The sequence below is a fragment of the Mustelus asterias genome, chromosome 3 (assembly GCF_964213995.1).
Source record: "Mustelus asterias chromosome 3, sMusAst1.hap1.1, whole genome shotgun sequence".
NCBI lineage: Eukaryota > Metazoa > Chordata > Chondrichthyes > Carcharhiniformes > Triakidae > Mustelus > Mustelus asterias.
Window position 1 is genome coordinate 16,634,564 of NC_135803.1, and position 19,803 is coordinate 16,654,366.

Sequence of the window (19,803 nt, forward strand, 5' to 3'; positions counted from 1 at the left end):
ATTACTTAAACGTCCCAAGATGTGTAGGTTAGGAGGATTAGTGGGGTAAATACATGGGGCTATGGGATAGGGCCTGGGTGGGATGCTCTGTTGGGAGATGCAGACCCGATAGGCTGAATGGCCTCTTTCTGCACTGTAGGAATCCTGTGATTCTATGAATAGCTGGCAATGTTTGCAAGCTGTAAGAGCGAGCATGATGTTTGCAAGCTGTAAGAGCGAGCATGAGGCTTGCAGCAACGCTGTGTGTGTGACAGTCAGGAGAAGCTGGGAATGTGAGGTCTAAGTCATGGTTCATTTGATTTATTATTGTCACATGTATTAGTATACAATGAAAAGTATTGTTTCTTGCGCGCTATACAGACAAAGCATACTGTTCATAGAGAAGGAGATGAGAGAGTGCAGAATGTGGTGTTACAGTCAAAGATAGGGTGTAGAGAAAGATCAACTTAAAGTTTAAAAGAGTTAGAATGAAGTTTTAGAAAGAAAAAACGAGAGTAAAAGATAGTATTAGAAGGTATGCTGGTCACAGCTTGCAAGAAGTCACCTCGCGCCGGCGCCATCTTGGAAAAAAGAGACTGTTGGTAGATGAGTGAAGGTGTTAAATGTAATATTGTATGAGATAGATGGTTCATTTGTAAGGATGTGGCATTTGGAGGTGCAATCACTGATCTCGATCACTCGTGTGAGGTAATTAAACCTCTTCCTGCACGTTACCCGGGTCCTCAGTGAAACACTACTTGCATTGACAGTAATGGCTGCCTGATCCCACTGTCTCTGTAAAACTGGGAAGGTCTCCTGGATGGAAAACAACTCACCTCCTGTCCCCTGTCAGCACCAAGGCCTCCAGTGCTGCAGCAGAGCAGTCTCTGCGTTGTTACATAACAAGTCACTGTTTTATACAGAGCCGACACACATCCTCGGCTACTTCCTCTATACGAGGCCCAGTCTGCCTCCAAGTAATGCAGGCTAGCTTTAAGTGCTGCTAGCTATGAACAAACCTGGGCTCCATGCTGAGGTATGCAGCACGTTTAGCAGTGGGCGACACATAGCGAGCAGCAGACAGCACAATCTGCATACTACCTGCATCAGAAAGAATGGCTACAGATTAATCTAATCCTGCATTGCCATCCCTTTCTGTCTTTGCCAGGGCCATCCCATTTTGTTCCCGACACTTTCATTATAAACATTTATTTTTCAGTAGTCAAGTTTAAAATACCTGAGAGCTTGAGTGTCAATTCTTGGGAACAACTCTCACTCTGTAATGTGGTTTAAATGTACTCTGATCAGGTAACAGAGTCACGGAGGTTTACAGCATGGAAACAGGCCTTTCGGCCCAATTTGTCCATGCCTGTGTTTGGCCCATATCTCTCTATACCGATCTTACCCATGTAACTGTCTAAACGCTTTTTAAAAGACAAAATTGTACCCGTCTCTACTACTACCTCTGGCAGCTTGTTCCAGACACTCACCACCCTGTGTGTGAAAACAATTGCCCCTCTGGACCCTTTTGTATCTCTCCCCTCTCACCTTAAACCTATGCCCTCTAGTTTTAGACTCCCCTACCTTTGGGAAAAAATGTTGACTATCTAGCTTATCTATGCCCCTCATTATTTTATAGACCTCTATAAGATCACCCCGCAGCCTCCTACACTCCAGAGAAAAAAGTCCCAGTCTATCCAGTCTCTCCTTATAACATCTCCTACTGTCAGGTTAAGCATTGTCACTAGCGGTGCTAACAATTAAAATAAGCAATTTAAATTACTTGCTTTAATAAAAATAGTAGCTCTTCTGTTGCACAGCTTAGGAAACCACTTGCATCACTGTTATCCGGGGATGGCGGGACAGACGTATGAGGAGAGGTTGACTAGGTTAGGATAGTTTTCGCTGGAGTTCAGATGAATGAAGGGGGATCTCACAGAGGCTTGTAAAATTCTAACAGGCCTAGACAGGTAGATGCAGGGAGGATGTTCCCGATGGTGGGGGAGTCCAGAACCAGGGGTCACAGTTTGAGGATACAGGGTAGACCATTTAGGATGGAGATGAGGAGACATTTCTTCACCCAAAGAGTGGTGAGCCTGTGGAATTCATTACCACAGGAAGTAGTTGATGCCAAAACATTGAATATATTCAAGAGGTGGCTGGATATAGCAGTGCTTTTCCCCGGTACCTGTCTAGGTCTCGGGCTCTGTAAGTCTGGTGGGCTGGTTCATTGTCATAATCCAGTCCTGTCTCACACAGGCCCACCTCTTGGAAGGAACTTGTACTGGGAAACACCAGAGGCCTTTCTAATCACATCCAGCCACAGCAAGATTCCTCAAACTTGAAGGAAAGCAGGGAGATTGTTCGAGAAAGGTAGTCCATGCCTTTTGTAGCCTCTCTTGCTTTGACCTTTTTGGGTGCTCTTATTTGAGGTACCCAAGTGCAAGGTTTAAAGCTGGCTCCTTCAACCTCCAGCAACAGGTACCTTTCCATCCTTCAGCTGAAAGTCAAGCAGTTGCATATGATAGTTCTTGACTGCCTGCTTGTGAATCCCTGAAAATCTGTGATGCGCGATATAACTCACGAGGCTAGAGGTACTCGGGGAAATAAAGGCTTTTATTGACTACAACAATAGAGCTACCATATATAATACACGATCCCAGACTAAAGGGTCCCAGACAGAGCAGTGACCTTTATACCTCTCCCAGGAGGCGGAGCCCGACTGGGATGTACCATAAGAACTATATTACAGGTAGAACAGCCCAACCCTAACCCCAACAGTAACATGTAGAACAGCCCAACCCTAACCCCAACAGTAACATATATACAGACTCATAGTACTGGCCAGACCCTGGCTCAGCACTACCTGGTGGGAACCAACAATGGTTCACCACAATCTGCGGGCAACGTGACAGGAGAAAGAGGCAATGACCCAGTATAACTGGCATCTGCACAACACCTTGGAAGTATGCAGGGGAGGAAAGCGTAAACGACAGACGGAGAGTAAGAGTGAGAACGACAGAAGAGTGACAGACAAACACAGACATAGAAACTAGAAGCGGGAGTAGACAATTCGGCCCTTCAAGCCTGCTCCACCACTCATTGTGATCATGTTGACAATCAAATTCAATATCCTGATCCCACCACCCCCCGCCCCCACTTCTCCCTTCTCCCCAGACTGAGAGAAGTGAGATGAACCCAGCAAAAGAGAGAGGGAGAGAGGCAACAAGGGAGACAAAGGAAATTGAGAGGAGACAAATAGATACTACGTCCATTGAATGTTCCTCAAACCTTTAAGATTAGATCACTTACTGATTCCTTGTATTTTTGACCACATTGAATTACCATTTGCACGATTCCTTATTTGGAGAAGGGAGTTCATTGTAATCTGAAGGGGTTTAGTCAACTTTCTTTATATAGTTATGGTTGGAGTGTGATAAGCCTTGGGCACGCAATACCTTATTCATTACTTTATTTATAGTTAGTCCAACATCCAGTTTACTGAGGTGCTCCAACATTTCCATCAGGTAACCAATTGTGCTTGTGAGACGGCATCAAAAATCGTTATTAATAGACCTTGGAGCAAGTGCCACCACGATAGTGTTTTGCCACCAGGTCTAATTTGCATTCGCATCAGGCTTGGCTTTCTACTGCATTCACTGTCTCAAACGTTTAACACTTTACAAGTCCAAATGTGCGATAAAGTGGAATTTATTATCATCTCCCCAATTGGAATCAGGACATTTAAACTATCCATCAGTGAATACCTGGATAATGGGCATAGAGCTGAGTTATACTGCCAAACATACATCATTCACAGACTGCGATAAAAACAGACCTTCAATAGCCAACAAGAACTCTGCAACCTGTGATCCAAAGACTGCTTATATTTTTCCCGTAAAGATCCCACAGAATTGTTGACTCTTACCCATCAAAACTGATCGGAAATGAAACACAATTTAAACTCCCCACCATATGACATCCTAAGAATTGTGGGCGGCACAGTGGTTAGCACTGCTGCCTCACAGCGCCAGGGACCTGGGTTCGATTCCCAGCTTGGGTCATTGTCTGTGTGGAGTTTGTACGTTCTCCCCGTATTTGTGTGGGTTTCCTCTGGGTGCTCCGGTTTCCTCCCACAGTCCAAAGATGTGCGGGTTAGGTGGATTGGCCATGCTAAATTGCCCCCTACTGTCAGGGGAACTAGCTAGGGTAAATGCACGGGATTATGGGGATGGAACCTGGATAGGATTGTGATCGGTGCAGACTCGATGGGCTGAATGCACTGTTAGATTCTATGAATGATTTAATGCTGCATACCATCTGTAGTTATACCACACATAGTGCAATGTTAAAGCAGTCCCAAACCTATAACCTTCACCCCTAGAACAGTGAACGTGCGAACCATCTGAGCTCCAAATGTTGCCTACGAGACATCTTGTTGACCGCTGCCCATGCGCAGGGTTGCCACATTCCACTGATTTCCATCCGTGCAACTTTTTTCTGACCGTTACGACTGAAGTGATACACATGTGAAGCAAGGGTAAGTGAAGTGAGATGCGTGCTGACTGCTCACAACATTGACTGTGAGAGCCGTGCGCTCCCTCTGTGTCCAAAGTGTCAATATTTATTTTGTTCTTACCATTTGAAAGTTATGATAGTTCTATTAAGATGTAAACGAGTAAACGTTTTCTATAACTCATTTTGAAATATTCGGTGTGTATTAAATATTATTCATGAGGCCATGGTTAGTGAGCAAGCCTGATTTCAAACTTGCGGCCCACTGAGAGAGAGGGGGGCCACTCAGGTGGCCCACTCACTAGCCTAGATTGCCCATCACTGCTCTAGAAGAACAAGTAGAGGGTGCATGAGGACTCCATCATCCCCAAGTTCCCCATCATGAGTTGAAATGTATACCATCGTTCCATTATGATTGCCGAGTCAAAACCCTGTAACTCCCACACCGCTAACTCCTCACCATCCTGAAATAGCACATTGGCATTCCCCTCACCACATGGACTGCAGCAGTACAAGATGGAAGCTCAGCACCACCTTCTAGAGGGCAACTAGGGATAGGCAACAGATATTGGCTTTGCTAGCGATGCTCAGATGGTCGTATCACAAGAACGATTTTAAAAATATATAGAAATATGCAGCTCTACACTACAATTCAACTTGGGTGACCTCATACCAGGATTTGCACTAATGCACAGTCTGAATGGGGAGGTGATAGCCTAGGGGTATTACCGCTAGATTATTAATCCAGAAACTCAGCTAATGCTCCGGGGACCCAGGTTCGAATCCCGCCATGGCAGATGGTGGAGTTTGAATTCAATAAAAAAAAAATCTGGGATTCAGGATCTACTGATGACCGTGAAACCATTGTCGATTGTCGGAAAAACCCATTTGGTTCATTAATGCCCTTTAGGGAAGGAAATCTGCTGTATTTACCAGGTCTGGGTTACATGTGACTCCAGAGCCACAGCAATATATTTGACTCTCAACTGTCCTTGGCCAATTAGGGATGGGCAATAAATGCTGGCCAGCCAGCGACGCCCATGTCCCATAAATAAATAAAAAATTAAGAAGCACACAGGGGGGCTGGCCAGTGAGATGTGTCAGTGCAAATGACATTGCAGCAATAGGCCTGGCGCCAGAGATCATGCATAAGGCTTACTTTCAGACAAATGAAACATACCATCAAAGCTGCCCTTCTCTGTAGAAAACTGTAGCAGTTCATTGTAGGTTTCAATGGAAGGGCGGTAAACAAACACTCCTGTATTGAAGCAATCCGGCCAACCAGGATCGGGTGCTGCAGATAGCTCTTCCCTTTCAAAGAGTTCGTCGATGTTGCATAATACCTATTAGAAATATCAGAAGCTCTGGTTACAGGAAATACTCACAAGAGCTGGCACAGATTGCGATAGGCCGAATGGCCTCCTTCTTTGGTGCATCTTTCTGAACATTGTCTAAAGTCAATTGAGGACAACAGCATTATAAACTAGTTTGTGCCTTCCTTTGATAGTCCTTATGAAAGGTGTAGTGACTCAATGTACACTTGAACTGCAAACTGTATAACCCACATATTGACATCTCAGACACGTCTTTTTAAGGCTGTACATGTTTAAAATGGACAGTATTCAGCAAGTTACGCCTTTGTAGAATCAAATCGTTAGCCTACACCATCTCATTGCTGTTTATGGAGGTTATATTACAATAGTAGTTACATTTCAAAATTACTTCATTGGCTGTGAAGTGTATCAGGATTGTCTTGAAGACATGAAAGGCACTATATAAATGCAACCTCCTTCTTTAAGTGATTAATAATAGACCAGTCAGTCACTTTGTAGAGAACTTCTGAAACATAAGGAGGCCATTCAGCCCATCGAGCGTGGGTTTCCTCCAGGTGCTCTGGTTTCCTCCCACTGTCCAAAGATGTGCAGGTTAGGTGGATTGGCCATGCTAAATTGTCCCTTAGTGTCAGGGGGATTAGTGGGGTAAATAGGTGGGGGTTAAGGGGATAGGGCCTGGGTGGGATTGTTGCCGGTGCAGACTCGATGGGCCGAATGGCCTCCTTCTGCACTGTAGGGATTTGATGAAACCGGCCAAGTCTTCAGACACAAAGAATGAGCAGTTTTAGGGTTACTGTCGACACATGAATGGATTCGAGGAATTCCAATGTGCTGTCTCATGGAGCTGTTGGAAGACATTGAAAGCAACAAAATCTAGTTCAATTGGAGGTGACTTTATTGGCATTCTGACAAAAGGCAAATCTTCCCACCCCAATTATAGCTTCAGTAAGTGGAGCTGTCCACCAGCGTTACTCATACCTTTGGCATCAACTCAAGCACATGTGACTACTGCTGATGTTAACCCTTCGTGTGGATATAACCTTTCCTTCCTCCAGTGGAATAAATCAGAGAAGCTGCAGAATGCTAAAGCAATTATTTATCTGTTTTTTTTTGTTTGATCCAATCATTCAATGCATTCCGTAGCAATACAAGCAAGCTAACAAGAATGCGGGAAATATTGAGTGAGTACTCTGGGATCAGGCCACAAGAGTGGCATTGTCCAAGAGTATTTACTCCCAAAGCTATATTTAGATTTCTTATCACGTTATTCATTACTGGTTCCTTAGACCAAGTTTCATTTTGGAACACTGAAACTTGATTCGTCGCTCAGAACCCTACACCCCTCGTGCTCCACACAGTTCCTGTGGGTGATGGGATCCTAGGCTGGGGAGCAAGGTGCTACTCGATCAGAGACATGGGAAGGAGCCAGGGAGCTGTTTGATGTTGGGAAACGCGGAAGTATGGATTGAAATTTAAATTTTATTCTGACTGACGGGTTCGCCCTCTCTTGAGCTGCGAAGTCTACACAGAACGCAAAGCTGCAAACCAGCTGGGCCGAGAGCTGTTATGCCTCGTGAGGCAGGAGTGGGAGAGAGTGCGTGAGGGGGAAGAGAGCGTGTGAGGGAGAGGGAGACCTATCGGGGGAGGGGGAATCAGAGCAGACAGATTACCTTGGGCAGGGGTGAGGGGTGATTATTGAGCAAACCACCAGTCCTCTTGACCCACAAGCAGAGCCATAAGGGTGCTTTCCACATCGATTTGTTTTTCAATACCTTTCACCTGTTGAGTTTCCTCAAGGCTGAGGAATCATGGTTGACTAGTTAAAATTTGAATCAGGGTAGAAATATCAAAATCAAAGGGACATAGATTTAAGGTAGCGGCACAGTGGTTAGCACTGCTGCCTCACACAGTCAGGGACCCTGGTTCGATTCCCGGCTTGGGTCACTGTCTGTGTGGAGTCTGTACGTTCTCCCCCAAAGATGTGCGGGTTAGATGGATTGACCATGCTAAATTGGCCCTTAGTGCTAGGGGGACTAGCTAGGGTAAATGCATGGGGTTATGGGGATAAGGTCTTGGTGGGATTGTGGTCGGTGCAGACTCGATGGGCCGAATGGCTCCCTTCTACACTGTAGGGTTCTATGATTCATGAATGTAAAGAAGGGAAAGTTTAAAGAAGATGTGAGGTATAAATTTTGTTTACACAGAGCGGGGTAAGTGCCTGGAATGTGTTGCCACAGGAGGCAACATAAGCAGATACAGTAGCAACGTTTAAGAGGCATCTTGACAGATACATGAATCGGCAGGGAGGGATACAGACTCTGTGAAGGCAAAAGGTCTTTAGTTTAGAAAGGAGTCATGTTACTGTGAAACTCTGTGAAAGTTTTCACAGTAACTTCATTGCAGCGTTAATGTAAGCCTACTTGTGACACTGATAAATAAACTTTATGTACTGGCGCAGGGTAGATGGGCTGAAGGGCCTGTTCCTGTGCTGCTCTTTGTTGATATGAAGGCATGCAGCTTCTTGAAAATATTTAAATCCTTCTCCCATGGTGGGATTTAAACTCAGATCTCCAGACATCAGTCTGGGAGTGACTTCTACCAGGATTTGATGGGGGATTGGCTATGAGTGTTTTGGGATTGACTATGAGATTATTTTTTAAAAAAGTTAACAACTCACCCAAACCCAACCCACCTGTATTGGAGGATCGGAATCACCCCACTGTGTTTTCACCACACAGTTTCACTAAAAAGCGATGCCCTTGAATATGAGGGGGGAAGAAATGAAGGGACAACTGCAGGAAACTTTAACTTCTGGGATCAGATTCAAATCGGATTTCAACCAAGGCAAGATAAACCATTATCCCTGATAAGATAACGTTAAGTTACAGTCTCTAGCACACACAGAAACATGTTTTATTGGCATATTTAACAGTTTGCTTGCAAATCCTGTCTTGTCATTGACAATGCCGAGCCTACTGTCACTTCCAAAGTCTAAAGTCTGTGCGAGTAATCTGCCCTTCCCTATGCACAATATGGAGAATTCTGCATTTTACTAAATAGATTGACAGGATGGTGTGAGTGTCGCTGGCTGGGCCAACACTTACTGCCCATTCCTAACTGCTTTTCATTTCAGAAGCTCAGCTTCCTTCATAAATCCATTGTGTTGTTTATTAAGCTGCTTCTGTATAACTACTATTCCAAACATTCTTCTTACATTTCTACATTTTAGGCCTGGTGGTCATTGTTTTCCTGGATTCAGTCTGTCAGAATTAACATGAAATAGCAAATCAACCCAGAGCTATAATAGGGATTATTCCAGTTTAGTCACATCCTGCATCATCAGCAGTGTGTGTATGCTGTGCAAACTATATTTGATTGTTTAGGCAGCTCTCGGTCAGTCCGCTTTGGTGGTTATTTTGCAGCTCTTAAGTCATCTACCCCAATATTAGGCGGCACGGTGGCACAGTTATGGTGGGCACAGTGGGTTAGCACTTGGGTGTTTATCTCTTAGTGTCACAAGTAGGCTTACATCAACACTGCAATGAAGTTACTGTGAAAATCCACCAGTCGCCACACTCTGGCACCTGTTCGGGTACACTGAGGGAGAATTTAGCACGGCCAATGCACCTAACCAGCACGTCTTTCGGACTGTGGGAGGAAACCGGAGCACCCGGAGAAAACCCATGCAGACATGGGGAGAATGTGCAGACTCTGCACAGACAGTGACCTAAGCCGGGAATCGAACCCGGGTCCGTGGCGCTGAGAGGCAGCAATGCTAACAATTGTGCCCACTGTAACTGTGCCTCCGTGCCACCCAATATTGGGGTAGATGAGTAAAGAGTTGCGAAATATTGTCTGTGTGGAGTTCTCCCCGTGTCTGCATGGGTTTCCTCCGGGTGCTTCGGTTTCTTCCCACAATCCAAAGATGTGCAGGGTTAGGCTGATTGGCCATGCTAAATTGCCCCTTAGTGTCAGGAAGATAAGCTAGGTAAATACGTGGGGATAGGGCCTGGGTGGGATTGTTGCCGGTATAGGCTCGATGGGCTGAATGACCTCTTTCTGCACTGTCGGGGTTCAATGATTCTATGATCCGAAACCCGTCACTCACCAATGTGTCTGCGTCCATGAATATACATTTGGAATAGCGTGCGAGAGCCCAACAGTGTAGCTTTGTAAACGTCACGCCAAGCTCAGGCCTCTTGATCATAGCCAAGTGAGCTGAATCCTTGCTGTCGAGCACGTTCACTAAAACAACCTCATCAAAGATTTTTCCCAGCACCGCTCTGGAGAAATAAAGGCAGGTTTTAAAACAATAAACACACAGTTTGCATTTGAGATGTGTACAGAACTTACAGAAGAAATTTGTCTAGTATTCAGCTCCAATCTGGTGTCAAAGTGAATGCAACATTTTCAATTAACCCTGTCAAGGGCCTTGCTCCAAAGGCAGATATGCCAAGCAATCCAATAAACGGCCTTGTGGCACAATGGTTAGCACTGCTGCCTCACAGCGCCAGGGACCCGGGTTCAATTCCAGCCTCGGGTCACTGTCTGTGTGGAGCTTGCACGTTCTCCCCGTGTCGGTGTGGGTTTCCTCCCACAGTTCAAAAGATGTGCGGGTTAGGTGGATTGGTCATGATAAATTGCCCCTTAGTGTCAAGGGGACAAGTGGGGTAAATATGGAAGTTGCAGGGATAAGGCCTGGGTGGGATTGTTGTCAGTGCAGGCTCGATGGGCTGAATGGCCTCCTTCTGCACTGGAGGGATTTGATGGTTCTATTTTATGATTCTAAATATTTATTCTCCAGAGATTAAGAATTATTTGTGTTTTAAGTTTCAAGTAGTCCAGAGAAAAATGGCCATTACTATGCAAATTGCACCTATACATGGATGGAAAGAAGGACAGAATTAAAGACATTTATGCTCATTAACAGAATATCCTCCATAATAATTGTGATTTCTCCAGTCTGAAATTCATTACCGTAATGAAATGGCAATGAGATTTCAGTGGCCCTGCTGTTTATGGAGTGAAGTTTCCATGTATTGGTACAGATTTACTAAATAACCCTGCTGGAATTTTACATGCTGAAGTTCTCATGTCAATCAATGTCCTCATGGCAGCTTGGGCCAAGATTTCTACACTGATTTGGATAAACTGTTGCTGCTTTTGGCTCGATTTCTGCCTACAGCCCGCACTAAACTCAGAATCATCGAATCCCTAAGTGCAGAAGGAGGCCATTCAGCCCATCAAGTCTGCACTGACTCTCCGAATGAAGAGGCCCACACCACTCCACCTTATCCCCATAATCCCACTTATTTACCCCACCATTCCTCCTAACCTACACATCTTGGGACACTCAGGGACAATTTTAGCATGGTTAATCCACCCAATATGCACACCTTTGTGGGAAGAAATTGGAGCAGCCGGAGGAAACCCACGCACACATGGGGAGAATGTGCAAACTCCACCAGACAGTGAGCCAAGCCGGGAATCGAACCCAGGTCTCTGGCGCTGTGAGGCAGCAGTGCTAACCACTGTGCCACCGTGCCACCATTAAATGTGCTTTTGATAAGCTGCATACATCATCACTGTGCCTATAAACAATGGCTTAAAGCTAGCATGCATTGGTCTACACGCGTGTACAGTAGCATGGTGATAATACTAGATACTAATAATCCAGGACCCTAGACTGATGTCTGGAGACTGGAGTTTAGATCCCACCATGGCAGCTTTGTTTGGGAACAGGAAGAGGGAGCCTTGGGCTTAATACTTCCTGCAAACAACATCAGCTTGCAATGCAATGCAATGTAGTGTAACAGCTTAGATGATGGAATCAAATCCCTGGCTTAAAGGAGCTGCTTACTTCTGTAAGTTTTTAACTGTACATACATAGCAAGAGGGAACAGGCACGTGGAAACAGTGGTAAGATCATGCACTTGTAATCCAGAGGCCCTGGCTAATGTATGGGAGCACAGCAGCGTTATTTAAAATGAATTGGTAGTCTGGAATTCCGAAACCTCATGGCATTACTGATGATCACTAGTCAGTCAGATTGGTTTAAACAGCAGTCTGGTAGTTCTATGTCCCCCGAGAAAGGAAATCTGCCATCCTTACCCAGTCTGGCTGACATGTGACTCCAGATCCACAGCAATGTGATAACTGCCCTCTAAAATGCCCCAGCAAGTCACCTAAGCTACACCTAATCGAATACTAATCAAACTGAACAGTCAGCTGGCATTAACTCAGGCAGGGGAAATCGCAAAGACACACCCTGCTGTGTAAACATCTGGAGAGCTATGCCAAAATTGCGAAAGGAGTGCTCGAAGCAATATCCCAACATAATAGTCAACAAATCATACTTACAACCACTGTTTCTGACTCCTCTGTTGCCCTACAGTGCAGAAAGAGGCCATTCAGCCCCTTGAGCCTGCACCAACAATAACCCACCCAGGCCCTATCCCCGTAACCCCACGTATTTACCCTGCTAGTCCCCCTGACACTAAGGGGCAATTTAGCATAGCCAATCAACCTAATCCGCACGCCTTTGGAGTGTGGGAGGAAACTGGAGCACTAGGGGAAAACCTACACAGACACGGAGAGTACGTATAAACTCCACACAGAGAGTGAACCAAGGCCGGAATCGAACCCAGGTCCCTGAAGCTGTGAGGTAGCAGTGATAACCACTGTGCTGCCCCATCGTGCAGTGATATTGTTGCTTCAGCTGGACACTGGTCTTCTTGGTAATATTCCTTGTGGCAGTCATGGCTGTGTGTGTGTGTACTGTGCATTTACAAAGCAGCGGCAATGAGCCCAATTGCCACCGTTTACCTGCTGAAGGGCAGCTGACATGTGGACTGCCACAAATTTTTTTTTAAATTATTCAGTTCTGGCATGTGGGCTTTGCTGGCATTTATTACCCATCCCTAATTGCCCTTGAGAAGATGGTGGTGAACTTTCTTCTTCAACTGAGGAAACGGGCATGGAGTCTACGGAAATAGGGCAAACTGGTAGGGAGGCCATGGAACCTTTACAGATTAAAGGGGAGGAGGTGCTCGCTGTCTTGAGGCAAATCAGAGTGGATAAATCCCCAGGACCGGACAGGGTATTCCCACGGACCTTGAGGGAAGCTAGTGTTGAACTTGCAGGGGCCCTGGCAGACATATTTAAAATGTCAGTATTCACGGGGGAGGTGCCGGATGATTGGAGGGTGGCTCATGTTGTTCCGTTGTTTAAAAAAGGTTCCAAAAGAAATCCAGGAAATTATCGGCCAGTAAGTTTGACGTCGGTGGTGGGCAAGTTATTGGAAGGTGTGATAAGGGATAGGATCTACAAATATTTGGATAGACAGGGACTTATTAGGGAGAGTCAACATGGCTTTGTGCGTGGTAGGTCATGTTTGACCAATCTATTAGAGTTTTTCGAGGAGGTTACCAGGAAAGTGGATGAAGGGAAGGCGGTGGATGTTGTCTACCTGGATTTCAGCAAGGCCTTTGACAAGGTCGCTCATGGGAGGTTAGTTAGGAAGGTTCAGTCGCTGGGTATACATGGGGAGGTAGTAAATTGGATAAGACACTGGCTCAATGGAAGAAGCCAGAGAGTGGTTGTGGAGGATTGCTTCTCTGAGTGGAGGCCTGTGACTAGTGGTGTGCCGCAGGGATCGGTGTTGGGTCCATTGTTGTTTGTCATCTATATCAATGATCTGGATGATAATGTGGTAAATTGGATCAGCAAGTTTGCTGATGATACAAAGATTGGAGGTGTAGTGGACAGTGAGGAAGGTTTTCAAAGCTTGCAGAGGGATTTGGACCGACTAGAAAAATGGGCTGAAAAATGGCAAATGGAATTTAATGCAGACAAGTGTGAGATATTGCACTTTGGAAGGACAAACCAAAGAAGAACGTACAGGGTAAATGGTAGGACTCTGAAGAGTGCAGTTGAACAGAGGGATCTGGGAATACAGGTACAGAGTTCCCTAAAAGTGACGTCACAGGTGGATAGGGTCGTAAAGAGTGCCTTTGGTACATTGGCCTTTATAAATCGGAGTATCGAGTATAAAAGTTGGAGTGTTATGGTAAGGTTATATAAGGCATTGGTGAGGCTGAATTTGGAGTATTGTGTACAGTTTTGGTCACCTAGTTACAGGAAGGATGTAAATAAGATTGAAAGAGTGCAGAGAAGGTTCACAAGGATGTTGCCGGGACTTGAGAAGCTGAGTTACAGAGAGAGATTGAATAGGTTGGGACTTTATTCCCTGGAGCGTAGAAGATTGAGGGGAGATTTGATAGAGGTGTATAAGATTTTGATGGGTATAGATAGAGTGAATGCAAGCAGGCTTTTTCCGCTGAGGCTAGGGGAGAAAAAAACCAGAGGGCATGGGTTAAGGGTGAAAGGAGAAAAGTTTAAAGGGAATATTAGGGGGGGCTTCTTCACGCAGAGAGTGGTGGGAGTGTGGAATGAGCTGCCGGATAAAGTGGTAAATGCGGGTTCACTTTTAACATTTAAGAAAAACTTGGACGGGTTCATGGATGAGAGGGGTGTGGAGGGATATGGTCCAAGTGCAGGTCAGTGGGACTAGGCATGAAATGGTTCGGCACAGACAAGAAGGGCCAAAAGGCCTGTTTCGGAGCTGTAATTTTCTATGGTTCTAACCGCTGCAGTCTCTGAGATGTAGGTACACCCACAGTGCTGTTAGGGAGGAAATTCCAGGATGTTTACCCAGCCACACAGTGAAGGAACGGCTGATATATTTCCAAGTCAGGATGGTGAGTAACTTGGTGGTGGTGTTCCCAGGTATTTGCTGCTCTTGTCCTTCTAGATGGTAGTGCTCAAGGGTTTTGGATTGGAAGGTGCTGCCTAAGGTGCCTTGGTGAGTTCCCGCATCTTGTAGATGGTACACACTGCTGCTGCTGTTTGTCAGTGGTGGAGGGAGTGAACACTTGTTAAAAGTAGCAATCAAGCAGGCTGCTTTGTCTCGGATAGCGTCAAACTTCAAGTATTGTCTGACTCCAAACAGCAGAGGGTTTTCTCCCGATTCTCATTGACTCCCGTTTTGCTAGGGCTCCTTGATGACAGACTCAGCGAAATCAAGGGCAGTCACTCTAACCTCACCTCTGGCGTTCTGTTTTTTTGTCCATGTTTGAGTCAAGGCTGTGATGAGGTCAGGAGCTGAGTGATCCTGGTGGAACCCAAACTGAGTGCCCAGCAAAGCCCAAGCATCTCTCCATTGTGCCATGCTAAAGTTCAGGTAGGAGTCACCTGCCGGGAGCTTGCCTACACAGCTGCCTCTTCCAGCAGCTTGCCCTGCTCTGCAGAATCTTTGCTCATTCTGCCAGTCCTGTTTTATTCCCATGGAAAGGCTTACTCGTAAACTTTTTGTCCTGTGTAAAACTGGATTTGCTGGTTCCAAAGTTTCCACACTAAAGTGCCACACACCACTCCCTGGACACGAACCGCAGAAAGCAGTGCTTTGAGCTCACACGGTAGGCCGAGTGTGACAGGGTTGGGAGGGAATTAGCTGGATCGTAGAGTTGCGAAATGAAAGCGCTGCTGCCACTAAGCTATCCTGCAAACTTCCAGCAGCTGTTCACCACACCTGTGAGCGGATGCCTCTACCAAGAGGTTGCCCAGCATGCTTTGCACCTTGCGTGTACCATCGACGCTAAGAGCATCGGGAAAAAAACAGGCCCCAATTTCACACCCAAGGATCTCTTCAATCAAGTACAATCCTATCCTTATCAACAAAAACTACTATCCTGTAGTTCATTTGTTCGTGTCGTCTTCTCCCCGCACAGTTGACTGCCATGGATCTGCACCCTCTGTCCTGCGCTGTCCTTACACATTCTGCATTGGTCAGCAGGTCAGCTGTATCCAATCCATTATATCCAGCATTCATTTCCTCCTCTGATTTCCCCCCTCATAGATTTTCCATCGATCTTCCCCTTCAGTAACCATCTCTGTTCACCGTCTCTTCCAACAAGGTGACCAAAGCATCGTACCTTCCTCTCTTGGATGTTATACGTTACTTTTCTCCAGCCACTTCCAGCGCTTCCTCGTTATATTTTCCTGTCTGTGTCGGATATACGGAACATCCTCCTCAATGCTCTCATCTCAAATGCATTCAGCTTATCAATAGTCTCTATTTTTGTTCTGCAGTAACATTAGGTTAACCTCGCTTACACATAAATACACTGCAGTTTCAGGGCCCGAATCATATCCAATCTTTAAATGAGCAGACGTGGAGTTCCAAAAATAACCTCTCATAATTTAGAACTGCAGGTCCCAGAAAGGTGTTTCCTTGCTCTTCTGTAAATCTTCCCTGGGCTAGTAATCCTTTATATCAGTTTTCCTCACTAAATCCATTTAGGTTCTGCCATCAAAGATGGCGGAGGCAGGAAGGTAGATGGATTACAGGAAGAACTGAAGTAACAATCGAAAATGATTCAGTTCTGAAAAGAATTTAGCACCATGCCAGTCAGATAAGACACTGTGCCTTGATGTACACCCTCAGCTATTAATAGATGTCACAGGGAGCAAAGGCCATTCCCTTAACTGTTAATCCTCTTTAGATTAGCATTGGCTCATGGAACCAGAGGGTGGCAAACGCAGCAGTTCAGTTTCAGGAGGAAGGGAGAAATCTAAACTGGGTAACTACCGGGAAGTTAATCCAACCTCAGGTTATGGATAACATGGAATCCAAATGCAGCATTACAATTTGGGTGGCATGGTGCCTCACAGTGCCAAGGACCCGGGTTCGATTCATGGTTCGGGTGACTGTCTGTGCGGAGTCTGCACATTCTCCCCGTGTCTGCATGGGTTTCCTCCAGATGCTCCGGTTTCCTCCCACAGTCCAAAGGACGTTCTGGTTAGGTGCATTGGCCGTGCTAAATTCTCCCTCAGTGTACCCGAACAGGCTCCAGAGTGTGGGAACTGGGGGATTTTCACAGTAACTTCATTGCAGTGTGAATGTAAGCCTACTTGTGACACCAGTAAGTAAACTTTAACGACCAATTAAAAAGGTGCTTAAAATAGCCAAGTATCAAGCCATGTTTGATATATTTAACAAGTTTCGTTTTGAAGAGGTTATCAAACACCTACCTTAGTTGTAAGAAGTTTATAATAGATTGCGTGTATGGTGTGTGAGGGTGCATGGCAAAAGGGTAGAAGATGACAGAGCAGGCAGTGTGGCAGCATTGGTAGAAATCAAATGATTAAAGGTTGCCCACTTGTTGTCCTCTCTGGAGAGGGTTTTGATGAGTTCCACCCCAGGGATAAGTTCACAAACTACCCAGAGGATTGGATAATTAGACTTTGGCATAACAACATTTATTTGGCTTTTGATCCACAACTATGTTCTCCTTAAAGTCTTTTAATGACCCCTCATTGCCAAACGTGTGTGTGTTATTAGCATATTTTGGCACTGCTGCCTCAGAGCACCAGGGACCCGGGTTCGATTCCCAGCTTGGGTCACTGTCCATGTGAAGTCTGCACATTCTTCCCGCGTCTGCGTGGGTTTCCTCTCACAGTGCAAAAGACGTGCTGGTTAGGTGCATTGGCCATGCTAAATTCTCCCTCAGTGTACCCGAACAGGCACCGGAATGTGGCCATTAGGGGATTTTCACAGTAACTTCATTGCAGTGTTAATGTTACCCTACTTGTGGCACTAATAAATAAACTAATCTAAAAACAGTCATGGACTTCCATTGGGGCAGAGCTGGGAAGACAACCGGGTCCCTCTTCTGCCTGCTAAATGCCCTCCATCACCAAACCTGCACCAGGCGAGGTCACCACCCAAGGGGTGGGAATATACAGTCAGTGGAAAGCTGTTGCAAAATGTGGATGGACAGATTTCAAGACTTTAAATACAGAAACCCTTGAAAGTGCATCGAGATGTTGATAGAAAAGTGGATTTTATAACTAATAGCAGAAGGATGATGTATTTATAAGGCAGTAGCTAGGCCACATTTAAGGGAACAATTTGAAGTTTTGAAATAATTTAGCTTGTCATTAAAGCCACAAAGAAATGAAACATGTGTGAAGAGAAAGAAACATTGGACTATTTGTTAAGGAAAGGAAGATGGATGTTTGATTCTGAGGGAAACAGAGTAAGATCAGCATGATTGGATCTTTCTACCCAATAAAAAACACCTATGAGGTCTTCGCCACTATTGAAAATTCCTTGCTTTCACACTTTAAGGTTGGGCATTAATATTTTGAACCCTACTTTAGCAATAAAATCACGACTAGCCTGAATTTAAAATACAATTCCTGATTCTCAATGCAAGGTGGGGCAAACATTTTCCCCTTAGTGGGGTAAGGATTCAGAGAGAAGCAACTCCACTTTCTTGAGGATGTAGATTCACATCAAAACCCTCTTATTTTAGCTACTTAATGGCACGGTGGCACAGTGGTTATCACTGCGGCCTCACAGCTCCAGGGGCCTGGGTTCAATTCCCAGCTTGGGTCACTGTCTGTGTGGAGTCTGCACGTTCTCCCCGTGTCTGTGTGGGTTTCCTCCGGGTGCTCCGGTTTCCTCCCACGGTCCGAAAGATGTGCTGGTTAGGTACATTGGCCATGCTAAATATTCCCTCAGTGTACCCGAACAGGCGCCGGAGTGTGGCGACTAGGGGATTTTCACAGTAACTTCATTGCAGTTTGAATGTAAGCCTACTTGGGGCTAATAATACAACTTTACTTTATTTTACAGAATACTACAGTGCAGAAGAGGCCCATCGGCCCATCAAAGGTTTATAAAAGTGTATTTATTTATTAGTCACAAGTAAGGCTTACATTAACATTGCAAATGAAGTTACTGTGAAATTCCCCTAGTCGCCACACTCTGGCGCCTGTTCGGGTCAATGTACCTAACCAGCACGTCTTTCAGACTGTGAGCACCCGGAGGAAACCCACGCAGACATGGGGAGAATGTGCAGACTCCACACAGACAGTGACCCAAGCCGGGAATCAAACTCGGGTCCCTGGCGCTGTGAGGCAACAGTGCTGACCACTGTGCCACCGTGCCACCCAAGTCTGCACCGACGCATGAAAGGCCCTGACCTGCCCACTTGCCAGCACTTGGCCCATAGCTTTGAATGTTATGGCATGCCAAGTACTTTTTAAAGGACGTGAGGCACCCCACCTCCACCACCCTCCCAGGCAGTGCATTCCAGACCATCACCACCCTCTGGGTAAAAAAGTTTTTTCTAAAATTCCCCCTAAACCTCCCACCCCTCACTTTTAACTTGTGTCCCCTCGTTTTGAGGTGTCTCATTCATTCCAGATCACTTTGCACACTGCCTTATATATTTCCTCATAGTAAATGTTTTATGCTGCCTGGTTGGGTTTATAGATTCTCCCGTGTCCATTCGAAACATCTTGTTCAATGTCGATTTATTCTCCAGCTATGTCACAGTAGATTTCCACCACCTGGGCATTGCCCATGCTGAGTTTGTTCCTCTTCAGGCCACAGGTCTGGTACAGTATCGATTTTAATGATACTTGGGACATCCAGTAGTAATGGTGTCTGTCCCTGCTTGCTGAAACAGTACGAGTAGAGCTTGGCAAAGTTGAGAGTTGATGTGGAGATGCCGGCGTTGGACTGGGGTAAGCACAGTAAGAAGTCTCACAACACCAGGTTAAAGTCCAACAGGTTGAGTTAAGCATTACAACAGGAATAACAACCATCGAGACACAGGAAATACAAACCAGGCAGAGGAAGTGGACAAAGATGATTTTATTTGCATTCTGATTTGTTGCAGTTTAAAAGCAACCACATGTTGCGTCATAAATAATGAACACCAATGTTCTATGAAAGTTAAAACATGCTGGTGGTTTGGGGCTCTTATCAAATGCCTGGTTCCTGCTGTCACCTTAAGAGCAAAATCAGCTTAAAATACAAAAGGAGTAGACTCCTCAGAACAAACTTGATAATCTAACAGCTTCATGGTCACTGTAATAATTTTAATCAGGCCATTGAGGGTGG

At 45.5% G+C, this 19,803-nt stretch overlaps 1 protein-coding gene across 3 annotated transcripts in view; it reads right to left on the reverse strand.

Annotated features, from left to right (window-relative positions):
• gyg1a (glycogenin 1a) overlaps positions 1-19,803 on the reverse strand; it is a 92,758-nt gene that overhangs the window by 44,110 nt on the left and 28,845 nt on the right. For all 3 annotated transcript variants that reach the window (XM_078205481.1, XM_078205467.1, XM_078205474.1), the window contains exons 3-4: positions 9,937-10,111; positions 5,675-5,837 (exon numbers count right to left, since the gene is read on the reverse strand). In XM_078205481.1, coding sequence (XP_078061607.1) covers positions 5,675-5,837; positions 9,937-10,111 — 338 coding nt within the window. The remainder of the gene's footprint in view (positions 1-5,674; positions 5,838-9,936; positions 10,112-19,803) is intronic.